This window comes from Myotis nattereri (assembly GCF_964212035.1).
Source record: "Myotis nattereri genome assembly, chromosome: 8".
NCBI lineage: Eukaryota > Metazoa > Chordata > Mammalia > Chiroptera > Vespertilionidae > Myotis > Myotis nattereri.
Window position 1 is genome coordinate 35046837 of NC_138083.1, and position 27646 is coordinate 35074482.

General features: G+C 49.8%; 1 protein-coding gene across 1 annotated transcript; it reads left to right on the forward strand.

Annotated features, from left to right (window-relative positions):
- On the forward strand, positions 1-26595 carry BPIFB1 (BPI fold containing family B member 1; the record flags this gene model as incomplete). Its single annotated transcript, XM_081097717.1, has 15 exons — positions 1-115; positions 2638-2779; positions 3786-3893; positions 4857-4997; positions 5779-5860; positions 9171-9234; positions 10986-11071; positions 12036-12215; positions 13595-13648; positions 14113-14271; positions 15769-15836; positions 16701-16746; positions 17823-17886; positions 18801-18877; positions 26404-26595. 15 exons carry the CDS (start codon positions 1-3, stop codon positions 26593-26595), a joined length of 1578 nt encoding a protein of 525 aa, XP_080953843.1.
- Between the last annotated feature and the right edge of the window lie 1051 nt (positions 26596-27646).

Consider the following 27646-nt stretch of genomic DNA (forward strand, 5'->3'; position numbering starts at 1 on the left):
ATGGCCAGTTCAAGGACCTTCACCCTCCTCTGTGGTTTGCTGGCAGCCACCTTGGTCAGAGCCACCCTCAGTCCTCCTGCAGTCCTCCTCCTCGGCCCAGAAATCATCAGAGAAAGTAAGTCTTGGCTGCCCAGGCTTCAGCACCATAATGCAATGGGGCAGGTGGAGCAGCTCTGCAAAGGAGGGAGGGAGCTGCCCATGACTGGGGGTGTGCAAGACACAGTTGGGACCCAGGTCTAGATGAGACTCCAGTGAGTAAATTGTAAAGGCTGAAAGTGTCTGTGATCCCAAGAGTCCATGATTCCAAGAAACCCTCTTAAATGCCATGATTCCAAAACTGACCACTCTGAGGTTCCGCAGCCTGCAGAGGGGGGTCGGCCCTGAGTGTGACGATGCATGCTCTCGCCTAAAACCCACTGGCAAAGCACCTCCTCAGAGTCTGAGTCAGTGACCAACCAGGCCCCAGAGAGGAGACCCTCAGCTGCAAACCCTATGGCCTGGATCCCAGGCACAGCTTTCTCACCTCCAGCTCTGCGGCCCGGGAACCTTCCAGAGCCTGGGCTTTGTCCTTTGGAAACAAACAGGAAGGCCTGCCTCCCCGGGTTGCTGGGACTGTCCAAGAGGACAGGGATTGACAAGAACTTGGCGAACTCTCTGGTCTAGTTTCTCAACGTCAGCTCTTCTGACCTTATGAGCCAAATAACTCTTCACTGTGAGAGTCTGTCCTGTGCATCTAGATGCTTAGCTGCATCCTCAGCCCAGTGCTAACAGCCAAAAATGTCTCTAGACACTCTGTCTCTTAGGGAACAGAAGCACCCTGGTTGAAAACCATCGCTCCAAAGTGCTGTGCCCGGAGCACGTGATAACCAGTTGGCTCTGGAAATCCATCTAAACACTTAGAGGCCGGCCCTCTGCATGCTCTGGACCTGGGCCGGGCTGGATGGGCAGGCGCAGGACCGGGTCCTGCAGGGCCAAACAGCTGCTGCAGCCAGAGGAGGGGTCCCACAGTAGGGACAGGGGCAGAGAGCGCTGGGTGCTGAGGGGGCAGGCAGAGGTTCCCTGGGCACATACCGTGAATCGCAAGCACAGTGCCAGCCAGGAGGAGCTTGGACATGAGCAACCATGGCAGCCATGGTGTAGGTCCCCCGAAGCAGAATCTGAGTTAAGGAGTTGTTGGCGAGTGGTTGGCCTCAGAGGTGTTCTCAGAAAACACCCGCAGGCAAGAGCGGGCCAGTTGCCACAGGGAGCTGGAGCGCAGTCCTACTGGGCAGCTGTGTTGGTTAGGACCAGTCAGGAGACAGAAACCGCATGGTAAGCCCGACACACGAGTTTGTATAAAGAATTATGAGCAGGGGGTCGGAGTCATGGGCCATTGGCTAAGAAAGAAAATAAAAACTCCAAAGAGGATTGGGGAGGGGGGAGAGGCTAATCCAGGGACAGAATAAACTTGGAGGGGAGAATCCTCCCTGACCTCCTGGGAGGACTGAGGTTGAAGCCCACGGGATGGTGGGGACATCTATCCAGTTGTCCAGGTCAGAGCGGCTGCACAGCTGGCAGCCTGGCAGCGGGCAGAGACCTGACTGCGAGGAGCCGATGGAATTCTCTGGGAAGCTTCCCCCAAGGATCCCAGAGTAGGGACAGGGGCAGAGTGTGCTGGGTGCTGAGGGGGCAGGCAGAGGTGTCCTGGGCCCATACGGTGAATCACAAGCACAGTGCCAGCCAGAGGAGCTTGGATATGAGCAACCATGGCAACCAGCAGGAAGGCGGTTGCTGTTGGTTCACTGGGAAGCCTTCTCAGGAAACTTCCTGGACAGGAGCTGGGGCCCACAGTCCTGCTGAACTCGAGCCTGGACCCCGCAGGAGCCTGCGAGAGGAGCACAGCAGGGCCGGGAGGGGGAGCACTTGCTGCTGCAAGGCCCTCCAGAGCCTCTACTGACGGGGCTTAACGTCGCACCAGCAGCGAAGGAGGACCACTTACAGGGCCCATCTCCATCATCACAGAGCAGGCTAAAAGGGTGGTTTTGTTGCCGAGGGGCAATAACACACAGGGACTCTGGGGCGCAGTGGGGCACACATACACCTGAGTCATCCCGCCTGAGGGCTGAGGGAGCAGGGTGTTTATACACCAATTCCCGTCAGTCACTGGGCTCTCCAGCATCAGCTCTCCAGCACCTCTGACCCGCTCTGCACACAAGCCAAATGGACAGAACCCAGGGCTCCTGGCTCCCAGGCCCCTGACCCGACCTCCTCCTTTCTCTGCTCAGCACTCGATACTCTTTGGACAACAGACCCATAGAATGTGGATGCCAGAGAATTGTGTTTTAGGCAGCAAAACAGCCCCAAACAGGGACCTATGAGTTCCCTGCCTCTTGGCTCCAGAAGTGTTTGCCGCCGGCTGGTGGGAGGGATCCAGAGGCTGGCAATGCTCAGGGGGGTGAATGGTCCACCCATGCCCTAGCCGCCCCGATCTGGGCCATCATGCTCAAGGCCACATCAATGGTAGAGATGGCCAGGATGGAACCATCCATACCCTCACCTTGAGTCCAGGTCCGAGTAGTCCTGCGTGATGCCCTCTCCCAGCCTGGAGCCCCTCCTTGCCCCTCCTGCTGGACACTAATCCCCAGAATCTGTCTCCAGAGCTGACACAGGAGCTGAAGGACCATGATGCGATCCAGATCCTCCAGGAGCTGCCTCTGCTGAGCACCCTGCGGGAGGAGCCGGCCGGGGGCATCCCCATTCTAGGCAGCCTGGTGAACTCTGTCCTGAACCACGTCATCTGGTAAGCTGGGAACTCCACGCCCACACTTCTGCCCAGGACACACTTTGCACGTTTAACTGATCAGTCAATAAGCATCAATCGGTATCAAATCTCTGTCTGACCACAAAGGATGGAACAAATGAAGTCCCTTCCTCAGAAGCTCCCAGATGAGTTAATAACCATAAGAGAGTCACATGGGAGCCTGAAAGGGTGACTCCAGAGGAAGGTCACCTGGGGTGAGAGGGTGAGGGTGATGCTTCTAAGTCTCGGTGACAGGTGAGCCATTGACTGCATGTTCACCAGGAGACAAGAAGGAAATGGTATTCCAGGCAGAGGAGCCAGCCTGGGGAAAGGCATAGAGCAGTGGTTCCCAAACTTGTTTGGCCTACTGCCCCCTTTCCAGAAAAAAATATTACTCAGCGCCCCCTGGAAATTAATTTTTTTAAAATTTTAATAGCAATTAAACAGAAAGATATATGTATTAATGTTTCTACCTTTTTTGTAAAATATAGTAAAGAAAGGTGTAAATTAGAAACATTGAAATTTGAAATTATGAAACTATTTATTGAACTCAGAATAGAAAGGTAATACCAAAAAAGTTAAAACAAATGCACCTGTGGCCATCACCGCCCCCCTGGATCGCTGCAGCGCCCACCAGGGGGCGGTAGCACCCACTTTCAGAATCACTGGCATAGGGGGTGAGAGGCGGCCAGAATGGCTGGTGCTCAAACCCCAAGGTAAGGACTGGGAGGTCAGAGGGGTTCGTTCCCAGAGGGTCTACAAAGTCAGCCCAAGAAGCTGGGATTCATCTCTTAAGTAATGAGGAGCCATGGGAGTGTTGAGAGCAAGGCGGGGGGGTGGGGGAGGAGGCGGGCGGGGGGATATGGCAAGACCATGCTGGGGAAGAACCAGTGGATAGGGCTTGGGTCCAGCTGCTGGCTGGACACCAGGGGAGACAGAGAAGATTGAGGGGAATGAGTTTGTGGCCGATGCTCAGATAAATCTCATCTCTCCTGCATCCATCCAGGCTGAAAATCACCTCAGCCAACATTATGGAACTACAGGTGCAACCCTCTGCTGACGGCCAGGAGCTGATAGTCAATATCCCACTGGACCTGGTGGCTGGATTCAACACGTGAGTATCCCCTCAGTTGGGCATAGCAGGCAGATTCACCCACTCATTCCCCGCTTTCCTCTATGCAGGTATCTGGAAAAGAGTTCTAAGCAGAGGGAAGAGCAAGTGCAAAGGCTCTGAGGCAAGAGTACGCTTGCTTTGTTCCAAGAATGGCAAAAAGGGGTGGGGTAGGAGAGAGGAGAGTCATGGGAGGGGAGGCCATCAGGCAGCCAAGGTCAGATCATACAGAGCCTCATGGACCAAAGTGAGGACTTGGCCTCTACTGAGTGAGATGGGAGCCATGGCGGGTTCTGAGCAAAGGAGAAACATGACATGTTTAATATTCTTAAAGAATAACTCTGGTTGTTGTATATGGAGACAAGAGCAGAGGCGGGGAGGCCATCCAGAAACTACTGAAATAATTCAGAGGGAGACCATGATAGCTTGGACTGGAGTTGGGGGGGCAGGAAGATGGTGAGAAGACGTCAGATTCTAGATACATTTTGGAGGTAGACAACAGGATTTCCTGGTGATTGAATGTGGGGGGAGAGGAGGAGAGAGATTAAGGAGTCAAGGCTGAGTCCAAGGTTTTTGCCTGTGCAACTGGCAGGATGGTGTGGCCAGCAACCAAGACAGGGAAGATCGTGAGAGGAGCAGGTTTGGGCAGGATGCACAGATCAATTTTGTGCATGCTGAATGTGAGATGTCTGTAAGATACCTGAGTAAGGAGTTGGGTATAAATTCAGAAGCTGTTTTAGGATTTAAACCAGGAGAGGAATTAAAAAAAAAACAGAGCCTGGGACATGCTGGGGTAAAAGAAATAAAATGGTGGGCTGGCGGGGGGCAGGGTGGGGGAGGATGTGGAGAACCCAGCACAGGAGCCTAAGAAGAGAGGTGAGAGCACCAGAGGACAGAAAGGGACAGCAGCTTCACTCCAGCCTGGAGCTGGGATGTGCTCACAGCATTGGGCACTGTCACTCCCAGGCCCCTGGTCAAGAGCATTGTGGAGATTCACATGGAGACAGAGGTCCAAGCCACCATCGGCGTGGAGACCAGCAAGAAAGGCCTCACCCTCAGCAGTTGCTCCGACAACGGCAGGAGCCTGCGCATCAGCCTGCTGAAAAAGTGAGTGTGGCCCGCTCCCATTGGGTTCCTGCTGTGCCTGGAGGGAAGCCAGGAGGTGGTTTTGCCCCCATTTTACAGATAAAGAGCACTGACGCCCAGAGATAGAAAGGGACCAACCCTCCTGACTCTGGATCTGGGGCTCCTTTCAGAGAACCTGTGATGCCAAAGAAAGTTCAAGACATCAAGGGTGGAGTCGTAATGGTGGGATTTCAGGCATCGTGCCAGGCAGTGGAGCAAACTTTCAAAGGTGGAGAGGAGCCACCTGCCTAGGGCCCCTCAAACCCCCCCTAGGCAGGCGAGGGTAGAGCCAGGGGTAAAACCCTGCTCTGGTGTCAGGCAAATGCATCTCCTCGTTTCCTGTGTGGGTGATGCTGGGCCTGCCTCCCCGTGCCTCACTCAAGCTGCAGTGAGAGGTTAGCTCAGGTCACAGCTGTAACTAACTCAGCACAGCAGAGTATGGGGCACACAGCAGGGGCTCAAAACCGTGGTGCTCCCCTCCACTTCCCCTTAGCAGGGGGACGGGGAGAAATGCCAACTGCCATTGTCCCAGTGTCCAGCACACATTTCTATGACAACCCCGGCCCCTGCTCCCTGAGAACTCCCTGCTACTATCCATACCTGGCTCAGTAGACAGGGTCTGCTCCCAGCCTCGTCTCCCACAGGCCCAGTAACCTTGGCAAGTTCCTTTCTCCCCTGGCCTCAGTCTCCCCTTCTGTAAAACAAGGGAGGGGTGGTCATCTCTGACCTTTCCTAAGCTCTCTCCCTTTCTCCTCTCTGAAAGGCTCTCCTTCATGGTCAACCCCTTAGCCAACGGTGTCATGAAACTCCTGGTGCCAGCCCTGCCCAAACTGGTGAAAAGCCAGGTGAGTGGAATCAGGTCCTCACGGCCGGTAAAGATTGCTCCCCCTGAAGGGCTGGGATGGAACTGCAAGCTGGTGTTACGGGACCTTGAGTGGGAAACCGAGTCTGGATCATTCTTTCAGCAATGAATCGTTGAGGCCAAGATAATGGAACTGCCAAAAGTCAGCCAGGAGACTTTGGACAGTGATGTGCTGATAAATCGTTAACTATTCACTCTGGAGAGTTGAGGGGAGAGAGCCCAGATATGCGTGTAGCATTTGCTGATTTCCCTGATGTATACCACTCCCTCCAAGGCCAATATCAAGCTACTAATGTGATGTCACTGAGCAGGGCTGGGAAGAAGTGTGCCGTAGCACACTGCTGTGTGGTATTTCCACCACACGGATACAATAGACATAAATAGCCTCAAGAGCAGGAAATAATAGTAAGATATAACAAAATGATTAGTGAAATTCAACAAAATAATTAGGAAGTAATGAGTTTTGAGTTTTCATTAACTTTGCTTTTAGTATAGTTTATTTAGTTGTAAGTTTATATACTTTAATTTTTAATAATGCCTCAGCTTGGCACCAGCTCAGAAACTCCTGAAAATTTAACGATTTGTCCTCACAAACCAGTACAAGCTGACTCTAGTACCCTAGTGTCTCAGACCAGCCAGCGGTCTTCAGGGGTCTGTCATCCACCAGGTCCTGTTGGATTTATTTTCCTGAGTCAATAAACACGAGTCAGTCTCATTTTCTATGTACCTTACAGGCCACGGGTAAGTTAAAACTCTATAAGTTGGTTCATCCACTTTGACCATTGATTTCTATAAATTCCAAGATATGTTCACAGCAATGGGCCTCCTGAGGGTCAAAATACCTTGTCATATAACTAATATGTTTTTTACGATAAAACTTTTTTGAAAGAAAACGATAATGTAATAACTAAACAACTTTAGGGGAGAAAATACCCATAATGCTTCTACCTTAACTTGGCAGCTATTTTCTCTTCTGTATATTGCACTCAAATGTTTACATGGTGCACTCATTGTCAGTACTACTTTATATTATTTAAGTGATATATATTTTCTATGCCATTGTACACAGTTCATAATTATGAAATAGCTACATCATATTTAATACTTTATTAAGCCATTCCAGAGAGCCTTCTTAAAGGAATCTGAAAGTAATTTTGTAAAATTTGGCTTTTCTTACATGAGATAATTTTTCTTTTCAGAAAGTTTTTTTTCTATTTAAAAGTGGGCGTTTCTTTAAATAAAAAAAAAAAGTGGGAGTTTCTTAAAGTAGGATCCAGCTGGAAATTTCTTGCCAGCCTTCACCAAAATCATTCTTAAACTGGCATCATACTTTAATCGCCTAAAATGTATTTTTACATTTTCTACATTTTACATTTCCTAGAAAAAAATGGCAAGGACTTGGGATTACAAAATGCTCTTTGCATAAGATCTGTTTTTTAAGGGTTAAAAGCCACATATAGTGAACAATATGAGACAACTGGCTGTCTATTAATCATCATGTTTCCCATCATGATTCACTAGAGTTGATATAATGATCATATAAATATTTTACTTGATGTGAAGGGGAAAAGCATGGCATATTGAAATCTGGCAGAAGCCCATCTAGAAAAAGCTAAAGCCCCTTTCAGCGTAAATATGTGGGTCCCATCAGTAGTGCCTCCTTTATCTGCGGCTTCAATTTCCAAAGTTTGTTATCCATGGCCAACTATCCAAAAATATTAAATGGAAAATTCCAGAAATAATCATTCCTAAGTTTAAAATTATGCACTGTTCTGAGAGTCGTGATAAAATCTAGAGCTGTTCTGCTCTGTCTACCCCAGGTGTGAATCATGCCTTTATCCAACATCCCCATGGTACATTTGCTCCCTGCCTGTTGGTCATTTAGTAACCCTCCTGGTTATCAGATGGATTGCCATGGTATTATAGTGCTTGCATTCAAATAACCCTTATTTTACTCAATAATGGCCACAAAGTGCAAGAGTCATGATCCTGACAACCCAGATGTACCAAAGGAAGCACTGAAAAGTGCTTTTTTAAGTGAAAGGTATGTATATATAGGAAAAAACATAGTATATCTAGGGTTGGTACCATCTGTGGTTTCGGGCATCCATTGGGTGTCTTAGGATGTATCCGCTGTGGATTGGGAGGGACGACAATCCTGCTACCTGGGCTCCACCTTAGAGATTCAGATTTAATTGGTCTGGGTGGGGCCTTAGTATCCCAGAGGATTCTGGCTTGTCTCCTGGAGCATTCTAATGTGTAGCCAGAGTTGGCACCACTGGTGAAACTGAAGGAAGAGGAACTCTGGGATAAGATGCAAAGGTTGCCAGGGACACCTTTCCCATGAGAAACAGGTGGTCCCTTGGCAGTGAAGTCTGGGGGTCTCTAAACCCGAGTCCTCCATCCTCCTGGGTTCTGGGTTGGCAACGCAGCTGGGAGCAGGAAAAGTGAACATTTCTCAGAGTGCAATGTCCTTTCTTGAGAGGTAGCAATGGGTGGTCAGCCAAAAGGTCCATCCACTGGGGAAACTGCACCAAGACAAAATCTCAGGTACCTGGAAAACGGGCTGCCTGGAGCAGAGAATGAGCTCCTCTGGGGCCCACAGGCAAGTAAATGTTTATCCCCGTCTTAAACAGAACAGGTAAGACCAGGATTAGGTTAGGCCAGGGTCTCCCACCCTTGGCACGACTGACATTTAAACCAGATCCTTCTTTGTTGTGGGGAGCTGTCCTGTGCACCGTGAGATGTTTAGTAGCATCCCTGGCCTCTATCCACCAGATGCCAATAACATCACCTCCCAATCTGTGACGACTAAATATGTCTCCAGAAATTTCCAGATGTCTTCTGGGGGACAAAGTTGCTCCCTGATGAGAGCTGCTGGCAATTTGGGAGGAGCTAGAAACCCACAAAGGACACAAAAGGATTCTTCTCGTGTCTGGTTCGGCCTGGCTTGCTGGCCTCTGCTCTGAGTCTGACATGCAGAAGGAGCTCGGTAGTGACGTGCTGAATGAATGCGCGAATGAAGGGAGGACCTCTCCATCTCCTTCCCATGGAAAACATGGGCTCTTGGGAACAAGATGGGGACAAAAGGCCCAGGTTCACCGGGGCCTGAAGTGGGGTGCTCTGAGCAGCAGAGTTGGCTGGGGGAGTAGATGTGCGGCTGAGTCCTCTACCCCATGGACAAAGTCCGGGCTGGCCATGAGCACGGCGGCGGGACGGAGGCCAGGTGGGCTGGGCATGGGTCACTATGGGAGCCCTGTGCTGATGAAGTTCCCGCATTGGTGCTGTGACAGCTGTGTCCCGTGATCGAGGCGGCCTTTGAGGACATGCAAGAGGACCTCCTGCATCTGGTGGAGGGTGAGTGCCCTGCTATCTCCCCCACCTTTTTCTTTTCTGCTGAGCCAGCCTCCAGGCTGCGGCTCTGGAGGGGGCACCTCCCCAGTCTGGCCTGAGCAGCAGGTGGGAAGAGCACCAGTTCATTCCTGCCTGGGATGAGCAGGCAGGAATTCACAGTTCTGAGTTCACCAGTACCTACCATATACTATAGGCAGGTTTCCACATGAGCCAGCAGGTGACCCAAATAAATCTGAGTTAAAATCCCAGCTCTACTATTGATTTGTCTGGCGACTATGGGAAGCCAGCCCCACCTCCTTATCCTCAGCTTCCTCATCTGTAAAATGGGACTTATACGGCCCTACCTTGGGATTGTTAGTGAGGATTAAAAGTTTATAGGAGAGTTCCAGGCACATAGTGGGTGCTCTGGCTGCAGATAGAAGTTTATTCAAATGTGTGCTGAATGGATTGCATAAGTGAATGATACAGCAAAGACTGTGGGCTTAGAGAAGAGGGAACAAAAGGAGAGGTCAGATATATGCTCAGGAAGGTCACTTCTCCCTCCCTGAGAGTAGCAGAAATGGAAGGTCACAGGCTTCCACCCCCACCTCAAGTGTCTGCTGTGCTCAAGTGCCTCAGAGCGGGGATTGAAAGGAAGAAGAAAATTCTATTGCCTGCTGCTTGGGGATCTGAAGTGGCTCATTCAAAGGGGCCACCAGAGAGGAGTGGGAAGAGAATGGAATCAGTAGCATTGAGCGCCCATAGAGCAAATACTGTGCTTGGTGTTTTATATAACTGGCTGCTCCACAGACATCACTGTGAAGTAGTGATCATTACCCACTTCACAGATCAGCAGACTGAGGCACAGAGACATTAAGTCCGTTATTCAAGTTTACAGAAGTTAGGGATGGGGAAGGCTTAAATCCAATTCTTCATATTTCAAGTGTGGTGTAATTCAGATTCCAGCCAGCTTTACTGGGTTCCCATTCTGTACAACCTATGAGGCCAACGTTTCTGTATCGCACCCCCACTTTAAAATGAGTAAACTGAGATTGAGGAGGGAAGAAACTACCTAAGGCGACTGTGGCTAGAACAGAAGTCTGTCTGTCTGTCTGCTTCCCATGGGCAGGGCAAGCTTGGGGTACAGGGAGCGGGGGGGGGGGGGGGGAAGGAGGGGTCCAAGGACCTACTCCCTGCCCTGCCCACCCCTGAGCCTCCTCCGTTGCCCTGCCCATTCTCCGCCCAACAGCGAGGGCAGCTGAGACGCCTCCGCCCCCTCGCGGCCAAGTAGGGAATCCCAAGGCGAACACATTTGAACCAGAGAACAGATCAAACCCGCCTGGATAGGATCAGTCTGGTGGGGAGGTAGAGAGTTACAAGCAATAGGTCAGTTTTGTTCAAACCAGGACGCTGACATAGGATCACTGGGTCCAAATCTTTTCACAGTATGAGCAAATCATTTCACTTTTCTGAGCCTCACTTTTCCCATTTGTAAAATGGGGGTAAGCATAAGAGCTATACCCCCTAAGGTTATTGTGAGGATTCGATGAGCTAACACAATAAAGGTTTAACCCAGTTCAACACTCAATATATGTTTAATAAATGTCAGTTATTATCATTTTCGTCATTGTCATCATCAACATCATCATTACTCCTGCCCCTCTTTTCTTACCCCTCCCCATGCAATAATGCAGCTCCAGCCAAAAGCAGCCCCCAAACAACCCACCCAATCCTGCCCTTCTCCCTCACACAGCTTTCTTCTTGTCTCCGAGCAGCGCCCATTTCCGTGAGCAGTGACCACCTGCAGTTTGACCTTCTGTCTTCTGCCATCAAGGGTAACAACATCCAGCTCAACCTGGGGGTGAGTGTCATGGGCCTTGAGAGTAAAGTGGGGACATCATAGCCTTCTCTGACCCCAGGGTCAGATACCAGGGGTCTGTTTCAGGGGAGAAAACACTGGTCACGGTTAAGACACACGGGCTGATTTAGAAAAATCTCAATATGCCGAACATGTCCCATGCAAACCATTCTGGTGGGGAAAACACGGCAGGTAGAATCTAAGGGCCAAGCACAGAACATCGATCCTGGTGACCTGTCCTCCGACCCTGATCTCCCCAGTCATGGGCCAGAGTGTTTGCACTGGGGCTCTTGGCCCTTTTCCTCAGGCAAAGCCCCTGCCAATCCCCAAACATCTGATTACCTTGAAACCAGATCCCAGGTTCAAAGCACACAGACCTAAGTTTCTCACCCAGCCCCACCAGTCCCTGGCTGTGTGACCTTGGGCAAGTCTCTTCCCCTCCCAAAGCCTCAGTTTCCTCATCTGTAAAGTGTAGATAATCATAGTCCCCAAGGAGGGCGTGACATGCGACTGAAGATGGGCCGGCAGGAAGAGCCTGGTAAATGGAGCTGCATACACCCTGGAGCTCGACTCCCTCAGGGCCCAGCTTGTATCCCAGACCAGTTTTCATGGATCCCTTGGAAAACTGCAGCATCAAGCACTTCCATCAATTTTCTTGCAGTTTTTAATTTTCCCTTCATCCAAAGGGCTTGTGAGGTATCTGAAAAGTTGAAACCTAAATTCCAAATAAGACATTTAAAGTTTTTAAAAATCAGAGGTTATCTGAGGGGTGCAGGTGGGGTAGCTATTGCTAGGCACCTGAGCTTACTCCTCACCTACAGCAAGGCACTGGATTCTGGGCTGAGCTTCCTGACAGCAAGTGCAAAAAGGGAAGCAGGTTGAGAGGCATTATTTCCTTCCAGGTGGTGGTTGGGTGAGGCGTGGAGTTCAAGTTTTGATACCAGCTCTCTGCTCTGTGTCTCCTTAGGCCAAGCTATTGGACTCCCAGGGAACGGAGACCAAAAGGTTCAGTGAGTCTGCGGCTTCCCTGACAATTCCCGCTCTGGACGACGCCCCTTTCAGCCTCACCGTGAGGCAGGATGTGGTGAACGCTGCAGTAGAGGCCTTCCTCCCTTCAGAAGAACTCGCGGTCATGCTGGACTCTGTGGTAAGCCTCGACATGGGACGGAGGGGAAAGCCACCTCTACTGAGTCATGGGAACTTTCTGAATCAAAGGGGATGCAAGGACCCCGAGGCCCCGGGGCACGAATCCCCTGTCACGCTTAGTTTAAGCCCCTCTAGCAATGGAGAGCTCCCTCCCGCCCCTGACATATCGCTCTAAAGATGCAGCTTTCCCTGCAACATCCAGTCCTGCTCCTCCATCTTCCCGCTGAGGACATGACACACCTGCTTCCTCTGCCAAGTAACAGTCCTTCCCGACCGAAGGGCATCTTAGATACGAGGCTGCTGCCGGCCACCCTGGGGCCCATGGCAGACATGACGAATCAATCAGGGTCCTCCCTATCGAGCCTCGATGCTGACACAGCCTTGGAATGCTTCTCAAAACAGCACACCCTCCAACTTCTTAGAGGGACAAGTGGCGTTCAGCCACCCGAGATTGAGCATTAACAGGTCTGTGATGCCCTTAGGTGTCCCGGGCTGCACGCGCGCTACACTGACTGGCTCAGCGTGTGCCTACCCTACGCCGGCAGGCGCGGGTAACCCACTGAACCCCATTCGTGATGGGGATCGGGGATTGCAATTACTCCCCAGGAGCGAGGAATTCCCAGGAAGTGCGGGTCATAAGCTTGCGTTGATTAAGTCCCTGCCCTTTGTACACACCGGCCGTCGCTACTACCGATTGGATGGTTTAGTGAGGCCCTCGGATCGGCCCCGCCGGGTCGGCCCACGGCCCTGGCCCCTGGCGGACCGCTGAGAAGACGGGTGACCTCGACTATAGAGGAAGTAAAAGTCGTAACAAGGTTTCCGTAGGTGAACCTGCGGAAGGATCATTAACAAAAACAAAACAAACAAACAAACAAACAGCACACCCTAGTCAGCCAGGGTGTGCCACCACCTCCAAGGTGACTGATGGGGAAACTTAGGCCTACAGGGCAAAAGTGTTGCCCCAAAGTTAGGGGAGGGTGTCCGGACTTACAGTCAGCTGACAGACAGCAGGTAACCAAGCTCTTGAGGATCAGAATTCAGAGTAAGGGGCTGAGATGGTGAGAAAAGAGGAGTGGTCACCAGCAACCACATTCAGGACGACAGTAAGGATTGGGTCACTTCTCTGTGCGCTCTGGGAGCAGTGAGCTGCCCGCAAACCCACAACCACCACCAACCCACGGTAAAAGTCCAGGCCAGCGGGGATCCCCTGCCTCACAGCGGCTAACATAGGGCTGTTTTTTGCAAGTGACAAATACGTAGCCTGGCCCACCAGGCCCACCCAGCTTTTCTGGGGTGCTGGGGGTCGCAGCAGTGGGGCTGCTGCAGGGATGTCTCCCCCGCCCCTCCAGCTGACCTGCTCTGGCTTCCTCTCATCCTCAGCTTCCTGAGCTGGCCCTCCGGCTGAAGTCTAGCCTCAAGGAGATCAGTGAAAAGGTTGGTCCACTGGCCATCTGCAGCTTGACGGGTATTTGCTGGGGTCTGTTCTCGGGCCTCTGGGGAATAAAATTACGTGAGAGCGCTCTCCTCCCTTCCAGCCCTGTCCTCACGAAGATCTCAGGCCAACAGGACAGGCTGACCTGCACCACATAATTACACAGATAACCTGTCAGCGAAGAGGACAGATGCTAAGGGTTATGAGAGCATTCGTGGGGCACTGAGAGAGTCTGGAAAACTAGGGAGGGCTTCCCTGGAGAGAAGGGGATTCCAGACAGAGGGAGAAGCAAAACCAAAGGCTGAGATGGTGAGAGCAATCCGTTCCAGGACGGAGAGGACAGTGTGGCTGGAGCACGGAGCGGAAGCAGGGAGGCCGGGAAGTTGGGCCCGGGCCAGGCCACATGGGACCTGTGGGCCACGGCGAGGTGCTTGGGAGGCCACATGCAGGTCTGATGTCCCTCCAGGCCGCGGCTCAGCTGGGGCGCACACAGATTGTGAAGATCCTAACCCAGGAGGCCCCCGCGCTCCTTCTGGACAAGGGCAGTGCCAAGCTGGCCCAAATGATCGTGCTGGAAGTATTCGCCTCCAATGAAGTCCGCCGCCCCTTCTTCACCCTGGGCATTGTGAGTTAATTGCCTATGACATTCATCCCTCTTGCTTTGCTAAACGTTTCCACCTTTCTTGTCACCCAGCAGGATCGGGGTATAGGGAGCGCTAACCCCGAGAATCAGGAGCTTTGGGGGCCCTGATGACTTTAACCCTGTATGACTTTATTAGTCAGTCAAGCCTTTACCCCCTTTCAGTCAGTTACTGGCCACCCAATACTGCCCATGGGTAGGAAGGACGTGACTCCCAGCAAGGCAGCTCTGTTCAAGCAGGAGCATGTCTGCAGCGAAGGGCCTGGGGACTGCTAGCTGCAGCACTCGGCAGGGAGGGACGGACGCCCCGCCCTTTAAAGGGGCTCTGAGTTGGGGCACTCACTGCACCCACTACACAGGCAGAGAGAACAGAGAGACAACACAGGATCTATGCTTGGCTGCTGGAACGGTGCCTAACCAAGGAGCCTGGACAGTACCTGGTTGTTAGAAGGATCCTAATGCTGACACTATCCTTATAGCAGAGTTGCTGTGGACAGCTGTACGGGTTGCCCACACACAATTTCAGGGGTGCCATTCACAAAAGGCTACAGGAGACACAGTGCCCTAGCTTCCTATATTGAAGGATATTCTTTTTGTTCTTGTTGTTAATCCTCACCTGGAGATATTTTTTCCATTGACTTTTAGAGAGAGTGGAAGGGAGGGGGAGAAACATCAATGTGAGAGAGACACATCGATTGGTTGCCTCCCACATGCATCCCGACCAACCAAGGCTGGGGATTGAACCTGCAACCCGTGCCTTAACCAGAATCAAACCCGAGACCCTTCAGTCCAAGGGCCAACATTCTAACCATTGAGCAACTGGCTAGGGCTATTGAAGGATATTTTGATTCCCAACCAGCAGTGGGAATGAGCTTCCCTGGTGACCTGGCCCCTCCATGGCCAATGGCAGGCACTTTTCAGAAGGCCACCAAGCCCAGGCCTGCGGGACAAGTTTGTTCTCTGGGAGCAGCTCCCTGGAGCTGGAGCCTGGCACTCTGCCTCAGGCTCACCCCGCCCACAGGTCAAGTTGATATATATCTTTGTCACTTGTATTTGAGACCTGACTTTGCTTCTGACCTTTCTGATAATAATAATACTTAACATTACCAGGAGGTTATTGATCTTTGTCCCTCATGAGGTAAAAATAGAAGCCACTTCAAAGGGTTGTGAGGATCAAAGGAGATAATCATATAAACTTCTTAAAACTGCCAGACACACGGTGAAGGCTCCATGCATATTGGCTGCTGTCATCATCATTTCCCACAGCAATCCTATGTGGCTGTCTGTTCAGTGGGGAGTGGGTGCAGGTACTATCCCATTTAATAGATGAGGAAAGTGAGGCCAGAGAGGTCAAACCCTTTCCCAAGGTCGCAGAACCAATAGCTGAGATCCAAGTGTCAGCTTGACCCCAGAGCCCCTTGCAGAACCCCACACCCCACCTTTGACACATCCTCTAAAAGAAATGTGGGTTTCTCATTGCAGGAAGCCAACTCAGAAGTTCAGTTTTTTACCAAAGGTGCCCAGCTTATGCTCAACTTAAATGAAATCAGGTAAATCATTGTGAAGAATCTGGTGATAAAAATGAGTGCCACCTGGTGACCGTTTGGGTTTCTTTAAACACAGTGTTTTGAGTCTCTGGGGTGTGAGCATCCAGTGAAGGCTACTCCAGGGCAGGCAGAAAGGCTGCCTTACCTGGACTGTCCCGCTGTCGAGGACTGAGTGTGAGAGGCAGAGCAGGAAAGGGAAGTGGCCTTGCAGCAGCCATGGGCATGCTGACCCTGGCCACAGGAACAGCCTGCCCAGCGTCATCCCCTCGGCCGTGGACTGCCCATTCTGGACACCTCCACACAGAGGCAGTGACAGTCATGCCTAGATGCGAAGCCCCCAGCTGCATTCTGCACCCCTGCCTGATCTCCCACCCAACCACCCTCCTGCTGCCCTAGCCACTCAGATGTGCAAAACAGAGCCCACCACCACCCGCCACCAAAGGTCCTGCTGCACGCGGATCCCAGGGTGCCACTGCAGGCTTGGCTGGCATTTGCATGTCCATGAGGACCCTTCTCAGAACAGAGGTCAGCTTCTCTCAATTAAGGAAAAAAAGGAAGAAGCAGCCGGCTCTGCACATGCCTCTGTGTGGCTTTCCCAGGGCTGGGCTGACAGCATGCCCACACCTGGCAGACAGTTCTGTCTCCCCATACCACCCTCAATTACAATGTAAGCTCCATAAAGCAAGAATTTGAGTTGGTTCGCTGCTGTACCTCCAGAGCCTACACTGTGCCTGGTGCATAGTAGGTGCTCAATAAACAGCTGTTGAATGAATGAATGAATAAATGCATGAATGAATGAATGAATGAATGAATGAATGAATGAATAGGACTTGGAGGGTCCATTCTTATGGGTATTATCTGTTGCAGTTCTGATCGGATCCACTTGATGAACTCAGACATTGCCCTGTTTGACGTGAGTATTAACGGATGGTCCCTGCGGACACAGAATACCCCAGAATGGTCCATTTCAAACGGAGACATTTTGCAGAATGTGCTTTCAACAGGTCCCCATGGGCAGCCCCATAGTGGGCTGGCCGGCCTCCACGTTATCAGCTACAAAGTCTAACCTCCTGGTTCAGGCATTTACCTACTTTATGCCAAACACAGCTGAGAACACACAAATACGGACACACAGATGCACATTCACTTTCCTGTGAAGTTTTGACCCAAAATTAAGAAACAAATCTCTTCTATTCACAATCACATAAGCTCATCTCATGACCGTGAGCAGCCCTTTCCCTCTGATCCTCAGTTTCCTCATCTGAGTCGGACTAAATCAGAGTCTGAAATTGGCTGAATCCTGTCTTGTGAGATGGTGTCGGTTCTGGGGGTTTGGTGTGTTTGTTCTTGTATTTTGTTTTGGTTGTTTTTTTGTCCTTACATGTGTTTTTTAATGTATTTTTATTAATTTCAGAGAGGAAGGAAGAGGGAGAGAGATAGAAACATGAATGATGAGAATCATTGATCAGCTGCCTCCTGCAGGCCCCGCAATAGGTATTGAGCCCGCAACCCAGGCGTATGCCCTGACTGGGAATCGAACTGTGACCTCCTAATTCATAGGTTGATGCTCAACCATGGAGCCATGCCGGCTGGGCTGTCCTTATATTTTTATTTTGTTTTTTAATTTTTGTATTAATATTTTAAAACGGGAGCTTTCCACATGAAAATCAGGACTCTGGCTTCCCTTGAGAAGTCAAAACCTCAGGAAGCACAAGGCTAATTTCCTAAAGGCACATTCCGCTGGAGCCCTTGAGAGTGGAGGGGGGGGACATCCTTCTGATGCACCCCAGCCCCCTCAACTATGGGACCCCAGGGCCAGTTGGGTTTGTGTCACCCTCAGGAGCCCTAGCAACTTTGGCTGGCAGGGACTTGGGATTCCAGCATCTCCACCAGCCGTCCTCACCACGGGGCTGGGCTGTGCCCATTCTAGGAATGGCTGGGAGGACTTGGGATTCTTAGCCAGGGAGCAATGTCCCTTCTCTCTCACAGCCTGAAATTCTGAAAGACATCGCCACTGATATCCTCGCCGCCGCCTTGCTGCCAAATCAGAATGGTGCGTTCCTTTGCTATCCATCCCCCCACTTCCCAGGGCTTTTGAGGGTGGGTGCGTTACTTCTTCCTGGGTCTCTATTTGGGGCCCCTTTCACTCATTTTCCACCCTACTTCAAATTCCACTTCTCCAGGAAGCCTTTCCGGTCACCCATCTGGAAATGAGCTCTCCCCTCTCCACCTTCCTTCACTGGTTGCAGAGCCTAGGCATGCAAGATGAGCCAGGCAATGCCCATGGGGATGACAACAGGAGACCGAGGTGTAAACAGACAAGAGCACACTCGATGTGCCTCAGACACACGTGGTCCAAGTCTTAATTCCCCTCTTGCTGGCTGACTGGCCTTAGATGAGCTGCCTTATTATTCTGAGCCTCAGTTTCTCCATCTGTAAAATGGGGAAATAAGAGTACCTTCCTCAGAAGCATAAAGGAGATGGTGTTTGTAAGGGGCAGAGGGGGCTGCCAAGCCCAGTTGGTGCTCAACATTTCTCAGCCATTGTTGTTGGCGTTGTTATTTGTGTTCATGGTGGAGGAAGCCGAGAGAAAAGATGGAATTACTCTAATTAAGCCTCAGGTCATGGGGGTGGGAAAGTTGGTAACCTATGACAAGCCCGCCTCTTTCATTCCTTTATTTTATTAGAATGAGACATCTCAATTTCCATACTTGTGCTGTGGATGATGGGAGGCCTGGTACTTGAGCAGGAATGTGAGAGGATGCGAGGGGTGCCCTTTGGAGCAGCCAGAGCCGGTGCTGGATGGAGGCAAAGGTTAAGGAGATGAGGCTAAATGGATGCTGGGCAGGAGAACAGCTGAGCAGAAGCAACAGGGCCAGTCTGCATGGGGTGTGCCGCCTCTGGGAATTGTGAGCTTGCCCACAGCTGCCCAGGACCACCAGTCTCCAACCATATTTGTTATTTCAGGCAAATTAAGAGCCGGGATCCCACTGTCAATAGTGAGGGCCTTGGGATTTACCGAAGCTTCATCGTTTCTGACCAAGGTGAGTGGGGTTAAACATCCTGCCCCAAGGAGGGCATAGTCACTAGGAAAGCCCTGGGCTGGGAGGTGTGGGCTGTGCGCCAATCCTGACCCCGCTGCTCACTCATGAGGGACCTTGGGCAAGTTGCTTCTTCTCTCAGGGCCTCAGTTCCTCATCTGTAAGAGGAAGAATACAGCTGTCCTCGCCAGGGGTCAATACACCTCCAGCTTTTCCCACCCCATTCTTTTGTTTGTTCATTGATTCAGTAAGGCCTTTCACAGTAGATGCTCAATAAGTGCTGATTGAACATATGACTCTTGTTGGCAGCTGTTAGGGAGAGGAGCTGTAGCAGCATCCACCTCCCCCAAATATTGTCATTAATAATAGTTAACAGTCCATAATCATTTTGTGCCAGGTTCTGGGGTATCTTGCTCAGTTTTCACAACTACCCTATGAGGTACATCCTATTGTCATCCCCATTTTACAGATGGGGAAACTGAGAGTGAGAGATGGCAAGTCCATTTCCAAGGTCACACACTCAGTAGGTGGCAGAGTAGAGATCTGCACTCGGCACCTGCCCTGATAACCCCCTGCTTTGGGCTCCAATCTCCACATGAGCCAATGACAGCGAGGTGATTCCATCTTAATCAGCTGCCCATTAGGCATTTACTAAGCACCTACTATGTGCCAGGCACTGATCACAACTGTGAACAAAAAAGACAGAAACCCCTGCCTTCTTGGAGTTTCTAGTCCACCCTGGAGTGGGGGAGACATTGAAAGCAGAAGTATTAACAATTAAAAACATCCACAGGTCAGGGAAAGCTGTTTAGTTCCAGAGAAATCCCCAGAGGAAAGGAAGTCTCAAAAATGCCCCACTCCGCTAGAGTCGAATTTGGGGGGAGGGCAGGAGGCTTTGTTAACAAGCTTCCAAGGCAAGTTGACATTTGACTTATTATCAGCTGCCCACCCTTTAGCTGGCTTTGGTGGAGAATAATGAGAACAGTACTGTGGTTGGTACCGAAAGAGGCTGAGAATCTAGACTTAGGGACCAGAGGACAAGTTCAGATCCCAGCTCTGCCTCTCTCCAGCCATGGGACCTCAGGCAGGTCCTCTGGCCTCTCTGAGCCCAGCTTCCTCATCCACAAAACTCAGCAGATGTCTGAATACACAGGCCATGCACTAATGGACGACATTACAATAATCTGAGTAAAATATAAGTAGTTCATTTATCTAAGACATATGTGCACTTGGTTGGTATTGGATGGACAACGGGTATCCATACAACTGTATGGCTGAAGCTTGGTTTATTTCACATATCTCTTATTAGGGGACATCTAGCAATGCTCCTCTTTTTTATTTTCTAAAGCAACTTGCATCGCATAATTCATCATTTACAGTTTGAGTTGGAAAAGTATCATTTCATCCTTTGGAACTGTTTCCAAATTTTCTGTTCTACTCTGTTCATTTATTTTGGACTAAGCAGCACATTTATTTCCTTTATATAGCTTTATAATATAACTAGAGGCCCAGTGCACGAAATTTGTGCACTCAGTGGGGAGGGTCCCTCATCCCGGCCTGCACCCTCTTGCAGTCTGGGAGCCCTCAGGGGATGTCTGACTGCCGTGGAGGCAGGAGAGGCTACCACCACGGCCACTGCGCTCGCCAGCTGTGAGCCCGGCTTCTGGCTGAGTGGCACTCCCCCTGAGGGAGCACACTGACCACCAGGGGGCAGCTCTTGCATTGAGCGTCTGCCCCCTGGTGGTCAGTGCGCATCATAGTGACCGGTCACTCTGCCATTTGGTTGATTTGCATATTAGCCTTTTATTATACAGGATATATTTTAAAATCTAGTCAAACAAATGAATAAGTGGTTAGATGTGAGATAAAGCAAGTATAGTTTTTTAAATGGGAGAATCTAGATCATGAGTATATAAGTGCTCACATAAAATTCTTTCAACTTTACTGTATGTTTGAAAATGATCAAAATAATAAGACACTGGGGGGTAGGGGAGGCCAGGGGATTGTCAAGGGTGGGGGGAAAAAGAGACATATGTAATACCCTTTGTAATACTTTAAGCAATAAAACTAAAAAAAAGAAAAGAAAGAAAATGATCAAAATAAAATGTTGGGGGAAATCTAATAGATTAAGTTCTTCATAGCACACTTAGTTAAAAAGAAAAAAAAGCCAGAGCCTTGTTAAATATTTAGCTGCCTAAATGGGGGAACGGGAGGACATATGTAATAGTTTCAACAATAACGATTTTTTAAAAGATTTAGCTGCCTTGCCCTAACCGGTTTTGCTCAGTGGATAGAGCGTCGGCCTGCAGACTGAAGGGTCCCAGGTTCGATTCTGGTCAAGGGCATGTACCTTGGTTGCGGGCACATCCCCAGTAGGAGGTGTGCAGGAGGCAGCTGATTGATGTTTCTCTCTCATCGATGTTTCTAACTCTCTCTCCCTCTCCCTTCCTCTCTGTAAAAAAATCAATAAAAATATATTATAAAAAAAAGAAAGATTTAGCTGCCTAAGGCCCAATGGGTACAACCAGGAATCGCATTTGAGGAAACTTTGGGGAAGTGTTGGTGATCAGCTGGGATGAGGGACAGCGATCCTATACAATCCCATACTCTGCAGGCAGACCCTACTCTTCTGTCCCTCCCAAGAATTCTGTCTGAGTGAGTTCAGGATCATGACCCTCAATGCCAGTGGTCACCTTGAGGAGGACACGCCAGCGTAAATCACAAGGCAGGAGGTTAAAAAACAAAACAAAAACCCAGTTGACTTTTCTCCTCCAATTGCAGGACGCCATTGTGTTCACCTCAGACTCCTCGTAGAACCCTGGACCCCTCTCCTCTCTTCCAGAGAAGACTTGGACAGTGGCCACCTGGGGCAGGCTGGCTCCCAGTGGCACCCAGCTCCGTAGGTTCCCTCTCCGCAATGAATAAATAGTTGTCTATGACATTTGAAGTCTGGAGTGTATCTTTGTCCCAGGAGTCACTGTGCCCTTGGCAGGCTAAGGGGCTGGACATCCGAGCCACATTTGGATCATGTTCAGGCCCTTCTGAGCCAATCTGGCCCACCTCTGAGCTATGTCTCAGGCCACATCAGACCACATGTGGATAACAGCCAGGGTCTTGGCCGCCTCCCTGGGCTTCGGGAATAAGAAAGCTGGTTGTGCCCTCCTGTCTTCTGGGTTAGCCCTAAGACCCCCACTTGCTGGGACAACCTCTCGGCCAGGGTCGCATGCTTCGTTGATCTTGGCAGTGTGGTGGGCCGACGGCTGTCTGAACAATGTGACTGTAGAGGCAGGCTTTGAGTTCTGGCCGGCCCCCCTCAATGGTTGTTGACCCTGGAAGGTGGCTTCCCCTCAATGGGTCTCAGTTTTCTTCTCTATAAAATGGGGAGAACCATAGTCCCAATCTTAGAAGGCTCTAGTGAGGGTGAAATGAGAGAGAATGGTTCCAGACATATGGGAGGTGCTGAAACAATGTCACCTGCGGGTGATGTTGTCACTGTTGTTACCTGGCCTCCAGGATGTTGGGCCTTATCACCGAAGGCCCTTCCTGCTTGGACAGCAACGGGACTGCCATTGTCTCCCTGACATCCCTGCAGCATCAGGTTCAGGACAGACAATAGGGCCCCTGTTCTCCAGACTCCAGGCCCTCCGAGCACACAAAGTCCCCTCCTAGCACACGAGGGGCCTTGCAGGAAAAGGCATTACCCAACTTCAGGGCCTAAATAGGCATAAGAACAGCTCACAGCCTGGAGAGGCAGCCCAGACTGAGTTTCTATCTACAAGACACAGGCTAGGCCAAGAGGGACCCAGCGGGGCCAGGATAAGACCCTGCACAAGGCGCTTATACCAGGGCCAGTGAGCACTTACTGTGCAGGGGCTGAGCTCTAGGCCTGGGGCTGCAGTCCCAATGCACCGCTGACTCCCAGCCACACTTAGTGGCCTGTGTCCCCAAACACCACATCACATTCTTTTCCAAATCATATTAAATATAGGTGTGAACTCCCACTCGGCAAGGGAGATCCAGAAAATTGATCTCTGCCTGACCAGTGTGGTTCAGTGGTTAGAGTGTTGGCCCGCACACCAAATGCAACCAATCAGCATGTCTCTCTCACCTCTCCCCCCCCCCTTTCTCTCTCTCTCTCTCTCTCTCTCTTTCCCTTCCCCCTCCCTCTCTCATTTCCACTCTCCCTAAAAATCAATGGAAAAAATATCCTCTAGGGAGGATTAACTAAAAAAAAAAAGAAAGTCGATCTCCATCTTGTCTGGGGTAGGTCTCTGCTGGTTCCCTGGAGTCATACAAGGATCTGTTGGGGGGCTTCTGAGGAGCCTGGAAGATGGGACAGAGCCTATGGTCTTGGGTCCCATCTGGAGCTGAAGAAGGGACCCCTGTCCCAGACGGTGCGATCCTGAGCAGCTCCCACCCCAGTCAAGCAGGAGCACTTCCCCTAAACAGCCAAGGCCATGGTTCCAGGGTCCAACCACCCACAACCTCTGGGGCTTCCCAGAGGTTCGTGGACAAATAACCCCACTTCCTCACCCCATGGGGCAGGGAACAACTCCACACCAGCTCCCACAATACCCCAGCGGGACGGAGCCCCAGGTGCCCTGGAATCACTTGCTTGATGGGCTGTCTCTTTCCCTTCCTTTCCCCCTCCCACTACCAGAGTCTCCTGAGATCACCTCCCAAATCAGCTACCTGCACACAAACCCTTCTGGGGAACCCAAACCAACACAAGCACCTGCCCTGCTGAGGGTCTGACAGATCTTCATCTGCCCAGCCTTTCCCACAGCCCATAGCACCCCCACTTGACAAATGAGGAAATTGAGGCTCTGACTACATGACTACCAAGCAGCCCCCACACATCACCCCACAATGCCTCCTACTTTGTAACTTCATCACTCCCCCTCGGGACTTCACCTCCCATAGAGGAAAAAGTGTCTTCTGTGCCGGCCTCCTTCCATCTGAGGCCTGAAACACTGTGGGGCGCGGGTACGGTGTTTTGGTCAGGTTCAAACCTCGGACTAATGAAAGGACAGGGTCCTCTCATTGCCACGTGCAAGTCCCAGCTGGAGGGCAGGGCCCTCCCAGCACAATCATAGCCAACGGCTGTGGTTGTAAGCTAGAACCTATGGTCCAAACACGTAGCCCCACGTGCCTTGTGCTCGAGTTCAGGTGCATGTAGTTGAGTGAGGTTGAGACTCACGAGAATGCTGTAAACAACGTGATCACGCCCCTACTTTGCCTCATGGCATCTGCTATAAAATAAAGACACGGCTTGTGGGCGCTGGCGTTGTCTCCTCTTCAGGGAACAGCGTCCCACCGAGACCCAGCTATTATTCTCTTGTCTGTCTTTCCTTATCCTTTCACCCCCCCCACTCAGAGACACCCTTGGCCGTGCTGGCGCGGCACAGTCCACATCGAATGAAGCGATCTCATTGGTGGAAACCGTGCAGGTCAATCTACGAAAAACTATATAATTGCACGAACCCATAAAGCATTGCAGTTACATTGTAATTTGGTCATTCGAATAGTCTTCGTCTTCAAGTTCCTGGTGCTTTTAGAAATGCCCTCTCTCAGACAAAGGAAGGAAACCAATGAAACTGATACACTTCCGGAAGTATTTAAGGATAATTTATCAGATATTCCTAGTGAGATCGAAGATGCGGATGACTGTTTTGACGATTCCGGAGACGATTCTACTGACAGTGAAATTATTAGACCTGTAAGGAAGCGCAAGGTGGCGGTGCTTTCAAGTGATTCCGACACTGACGAAGCTACTGGTAATTGTTGGTCTGAAATTGACACACCACCACGCTTACAAATGTTTGAAGGTCATGCGGGGGTCACTACATTTCCGTCTCAGTGTGACTCTGTACCCTCTGTGACCAGTCTCTTTTTTGGTGATGAATTGTTTGAGATGTTGTGCAAAGAGCTGTCCAACTATCACGATCAAACCGAAATGAAACGCAAAACACCATCTAGAACACTAAAGTGGTCTCCGGTTACACAGAAGGACATCAAGAAATTCCTTGGCCTAATTATTCTGATGGGTCAAACAAGAAAAGATAGCTGGAAAGACTATTGGTCAACAGATCCTTTGATATGTACTCCTATATTCCCACAGACAATGAGTCGCCATAGATTTGAGCAAATATGGACATTCTGGCATTTCAATGATAACGCCAAAATGGACAGTCGCTCGGGGAGACTTTTCAAGATCCAAACTGTGCTGGATTATTTCCTGCATAAATTTCGAACAATATACAAACCAAAGCAACAGTTGTCTTTGGACGAGGGAATGATTCCATGGAGAGGACGTTTAAAATTTTGCACATACAAACCAGCGAAAATAACAAAATACGGTTTTCTTGTTCGGATGGTGTGCGAGAGTGACACCGGCTATATCTGCAATATGGAGATATACGCTGCTGAAGGAAGGAAATTGCAAGAAACTGTTCTTTCAGTCCTTGGACCCTATCTTGGCATATGGCACCATATTTACCAGGATAATTATTACAATGCAACATCTACTGCTGAATTGCTGCTACAGAACAAAACTTAGAGTCTGTGGGACTATTAGGGAGAGTAGAGGTTTACCGCCAAATTTGAAAATGAAAACATCAAGAATGAAGAAAGGTGACATAATATTTTCCAGAAAAGGCGATATTCTTCTCCTAGCATGGAAAGACAAGCGGGTTGTCCGAATGATATCAACGATCCATGACACTTCTGTCTCGACAACAGGAAAAAAAAAAAATAGAAAAACAGGAGAGAATATTGTAAAACTTACCTGCATCAAGGAATACAATGCCCACATGAAAGGCGTTGACCGTGCGGATCAATTCCTTTCGTGTTGTTCCATTCTAAGGGAAACGATGAAATGGACAAAAAAAGTAGTGCTGTACCTTATAAACTGTGGACTTTTCAATTCATTTAGAGTGTACAACGTCCTCAATCCACAAGCAAAAATGAAGTATAAACAGTTTCTGCTATCGGTGGCGAGAGACTGGATAACGGATGACAATAATGAAGGCTCTCCGGAACCAGAGACAAATCTGCCCAGCCCCTCCCCTGGGGGTGCAAGGAGAGCACCTCGTAAAGTCCACCCAAAAGGTTGTCAGGTGATATGAAGCAGCATGAACCTACGTGTATTCCAGCGAGTGGAAAGAAAAAACTTCCTACGAGAGCCTGCAGAGTTTGTGCCGCCCATGGAAAAAGGAGCGAATCTAGATACTTACGTAAATTTTGTTTGGTCCCTCTTCATAGAGGAAAATGTTTTACGCAGTACCATACGTTAAAAAAGTACTAGGAACTTTAATTGTTTTTGTAAATAAAAATGTTATAATTATTGAAAAACAACACCTAGAGTGCATTATGATCTGTAGTTATGATGATTTAAGTAACGTGCAGTTTGCCCAGAAACGTCCGGTCCCTGGCGTATGTCTTAGAGATTTCTATGCGGGACGCAATGTGTTAAAATGCAATTACTAAAACAAAAAGGGGGAGAAGAGGTTGTGTTTGTGTCTTTCCAGAAGGAGCAGTGCAGCCAGTTTGGGTGCCAGAACGGTTCATGCGACACCACAATGGACCCAGAGAAGCTCCTTGTCCCTCCGTTCAAGAGATTGAGAGTTGCCCCGATGACAGCAACGAAGAAGCCAAAGAGAACAGGCCACACTAAGGGCCGAGGTGCCAACACGGGGTCAGTTGAAGAAGCTAACACCTGAGGCCCAGCAAATAGCAGAAAAGCAAGGCGTGGAAGCTACTCCTTCAGCCATGTTTATGGCTATGTTAGCGTTAGTTAGCTGTCAGTCTTCTACAAAATCTTGCGCAGCCTAAGTTTGGTTTTGCTGTGTTTATTGGTTTAAGAAATAAGTTGTAGAAATAGTGAGATAAATAGAAAAGTAAGCAGTAGAAAATAAGCCGTAGAAATAGAAAGTAGGAAATAAGTTGTAGGAATATAGAAATAAGCGGGGGGGTTGCAACCCAGGAAGGTTTAGGCAGGGTTAGCCAAGCCGATCTATAGTTCATAGTTAGAGATAGATATGCAGAAATAAGTAGAAATAAGCTGTAGAAAATAAGTAATTAGGAAATATAAAATAAGGTAGAAATCTCCTAGGTTTTGTTTAAGCCACTATAAAGCAGAAGATGGCTGTGGTTGATGATGTTTAAGGAAGTAATTTTTACTTTAGACCTAGATTGTAAGCTCTTGCAGCAGTTGCATTGTTTCTAGGCTTTGGTTATCTTTGCTTGTGCGACCTGATAGCTCCCTGGGACTTTGGGTCTGTGTGAGACGCCAGACTCAGAGTTGGAAGTCTCCAGCTCTGCAGGACCAAGGGCTACTCGTTTCCATGCAGCAGCGGCTAAAGAAAGAAGCTGAGAAGGGACCAGACTTCCAACCCCGTGGACAAGGCTGATTTGACTGGGACTGGTGCCGAGGTCAACCGCCCAAACAGCCTGACCCAGGGGACTGGTTTTGCATCTACGACATCTTTGCATCGGCGAGATACCAGCATGGAGTCAGCTGAAGAAGATGGCGACTGAGGCCAAGCAAATGTTAGAAAAGCAAGTAGAAGCTATGCTATGCTAGCATTGGTCAGTTTTCTGTAAAATCTTGCGGAGCTAAATCTAAGGACTTTGAGTACGATATCCTGAAAATGTTAACATGTTTGTAGCTTGATTTTGCGTTGGTATTGCTTTGTTATTAGCCGAGTTTTGTTCTCTTGTTAACATTGCTGTTTATGGTTTTGTTAATAACCAGGGGTTTGTTTTGATGTT